The sequence below is a fragment of the Chrysochloris asiatica genome, unplaced genomic scaffold (assembly GCF_000296735.1).
Source record: "Chrysochloris asiatica unplaced genomic scaffold, ChrAsi1.0 scaffold00024, whole genome shotgun sequence".
In the NCBI taxonomy this organism is placed as follows: domain Eukaryota; kingdom Metazoa; phylum Chordata; class Mammalia; order Afrosoricida; family Chrysochloridae; genus Chrysochloris; species Chrysochloris asiatica.
Window position 1 is genome coordinate 22,271,516 of NW_006408542.1, and position 2,922 is coordinate 22,274,437.

Below are 2,922 nucleotides of genomic sequence, written 5' to 3' on the forward strand. Positions count from 1 at the left end.
ATCTCACAACATGGATGAACCTAGAGGACATTATGCTGAGTAAAATTAGTCACAAAAGGACAAATATTATAGGAAATCATGTCTTTTAAAAGTAAAGAAAAGGTTTTCATAATAAAAGAAACATCCTATGATTGTTACCGGGGGGAGGGAGGAGGAAAGATCATTCATGGGCCACAGGGTTAACATGGGTGACAGGGCAGGCACTGTACAACAAAGGAAGGTTGGCAAAGGAAAGATGAAGGTAGCAAGAAACACAGACGGAATACAAGAGTTAAAGGGAATAGAGGTAAGTACTGTTAACTGATGGTAAATGGAGGGGTTGCAATCATTGTAATGAAACAAAGTATATGATTTTTTAAATATAAAACTGATTATCTCCACTGTAAACCTACAGTGAATTCACAATAAATTGTTTAAACAAGTACATAAAAGGGATGGGGAGATGGTCCACAGATGTAAGGCCTGTGGAAAGGACTTCCTTTGTATCTCAACCTTCAGTCACCCTGCACCCACGCTGCCAGGTGAGAGACGCTATATGTGTGATGAATGTGGAAAATATTTCTGCAGCTTCTCAACCTTCTGGAAACATCTAAGAACTCATCGGTGTGAGTGCAAAGAGTGTTGCAAGACCTTCAGTCATTATTCATCACTCATTTTACGTAAAAAGTTTCGTAATAGAAGTAAGCCTCATGAATTTAAGTAGCGTGGGAAAGCCTTCAGGCAAGCCTCAGATCTCACTATACACAAAAGAATCCACAGCAGAGAGAAACCATACTAATGTAAGGAGTGTGGGAAATCTTTTACGTGTTCCTCATACCTCACCACACACATGAGAATCCACAGTGGAGAGAGGCCTTACGAGTGCCAAGAATGTGGGAAAGCCTTTATCAATTACTCAGCCCTCACTAAGCATGTAAGAATTCACAGTGGCGAGATGCCTTACGAGTATATGGAATGCAGCAAAGTCTTCAGGCGAGCCTCAAACCTCAGCATGCACAGAAAAATCCACAGTGGAGAGAGACCTTATGAATGTAAGGTATATGAGAAAACCTTTGGCTGTTCCTCACACCTCACTACACACATGCGAACTCACAGTGGAAAGAAGCCCTATGAATGTAAGGAGTGTGGGAAGACCTTTAGTCAAACCTCAGCCCTCACTGCACACATCAGAACCCACACTGGAGAGAAACCGCACAAATGTAAGGACTGTGGCAAAGCCTTCCGCTATTCCTCAGTCCTCAAGTTCCACGTGAGAATCCACAGTGGAGAGATGCCATTTGTATGTAAGGATTGTGGGAAAGCCCTCAGGAAAGCCTCAGACCTCACTACACACAGAAGAATCCACAGCAGAGAGAAACCATATGAATGTAAGGAGTGTGGGAAGACCTTCAGTCAAACCTCAGCCCTCACTACACACATCAGAACCCACACTGGAGAGAAACTATACAAATGTAAGGACTGTGGGAAAGCCTTCCACTGCTCCTCGGTCCTCACAAAGCAAGTGAGAATCCACAGTGGAGAGATGCCATTTGAATGTAAGGAGTGTGGGAAAGCTTTTAGGTGTTCCTCAGACCTCACAAAACATGTAAGAATTCACAGTGGAGAGAAGCCCTATGAATGTAAGGAGTGTGGGAAAGGCTTCAGGCATGCCTCAAACCTCATTATACATAGAAGACTCCACAGCGGAGAGAAGCCCCATGAATGTAAGGAATGTGGAAAAGCCTTTATTACTTCCACAGCCCTCACTGCACATATGCGAATTCATAGTGGAGAGAGACCCTATGAATGTAAGGAGTGTGGGAAAGCCTTTTTCCAATCCTCAAGTCTCACACAGATCTCACTATACACAAAAGAATCCACAGCAGAGAGAAACCATACAAATGTAAGGAGTGTGGGAAATCTTTTAGGTGTTCTTCACATCTCACCACACACATGCGAATCCACAGTGGAGAGAGGCCTTATGAATGTAAGGAGTGTGGGAAAGCCTTTAGACAGTCCTCACAGTGCAATAGACACATGAAAATTCATAGTGGAGAGAGACCCTATGAATGTAAGGAGTGTGGGAAAGCCTTTTTCCAATCCTCAAGTCTCACAAGACATAGAAGAATGCGCAGTGGAGAGAGGCCCCTATGAGTGTAAAGAATGTAGAAAAGTCTTTATTTTTTCCATATCCCTCACTGCACATATGCGAATTCATAGTGGAGAGAGGCCCTATGAATGTAAGGAATGTGGGAAAACCTTCAGGTGTTCCTCACACTTCACGTCACATATGAAAACTCACAGTGGAGAGGCTGCTCTATCTCAAAAGTAGGGTTGTTGTTGTGTCATTTCTGACCCGTAGCGACCCTGCCTAGGGTTTCTAAGGAGCAGCTGGCGAGCTTGACTCACCGACCTTGCAGTCCAGCGTGCTAGCCCAGAGCACCACACCAGGACTCCCAGAAGTAGGAGGCATCATCCTTAATACTGTAATTTTGAACAGCAAATCTCTGAAACTCTAGAAATTAAAAAAAAAAAAAAAGGCTTTTCAGTGAGTAAGAATATAATACTGACTCCAAATAAAGAAAAATGCATTTCAGTGAGTAAGAAAATAATACTGACTCTAAAGGAAGCATCACTGGAAATACCTTGTGTCTTTGGGAGAAATGAGTTTCTTTGTCACTAAGGTGTGACCATCAAACTTTACTTGTTTTCAGCCCAAGCTAAGTTTTACCCTTCATAAAGTCTTTGGATGTTACTAATAAGGCTGCGAAGGAGCTCTGGTAGCGTAGTGGTTACGAATCGGGCTGCGAACCTTAAGGTCAGCGGTTCGAAACTACCAGCTGCTCCGCGGGCGAAAGATCAGGCTTTCTACTCCTGTAAAGATTTACACCCTCGGAAACCCTGTACAGGGTCGCTATGGGTCGGAACCGACTCAACGGCACT

General features: G+C 43.6%; 1 protein-coding gene across 1 annotated transcript; it reads left to right on the forward strand.

The window, feature by feature from the left end:
• The first annotated feature begins 829 nt into the window (after positions 1-829).
• LOC102828605 (zinc finger protein 571-like) lies at positions 830-2,133 on the forward strand. The gene is made up of 3 exons (XM_006839471.1): positions 830-911; positions 1,080-1,644; positions 1,908-2,133. The coding sequence occupies exons 1-3, from the start codon at positions 830-832 to the stop codon at positions 2,131-2,133; spliced, it is 873 nt and encodes a 290-aa protein (XP_006839534.1).
• The last annotated feature ends 789 nt before the right edge of the window (positions 2,134-2,922 follow it).

Coding starts and splice junctions, on each gene's coding strand:
- LOC102828605 (XM_006839471.1), top strand. CDS start 830: ATGAGAATCCACAGTGGAGAGAGGCCTTACGAGTGCCAAGAATGTGGG. Junction 912..1,079: donor TTACTCAGCCCTCACTAAGC/ATGTAAGAATTC, acceptor ACCTCACTACAC/ACATGCGAACTCACAGTGGA. Junction 1,645..1,907: donor GAGTGTGGGAAAGGCTTCAG/GCATGCCTCAAA, acceptor GAAATCTTTTAG/GTGTTCTTCACATCTCACCA.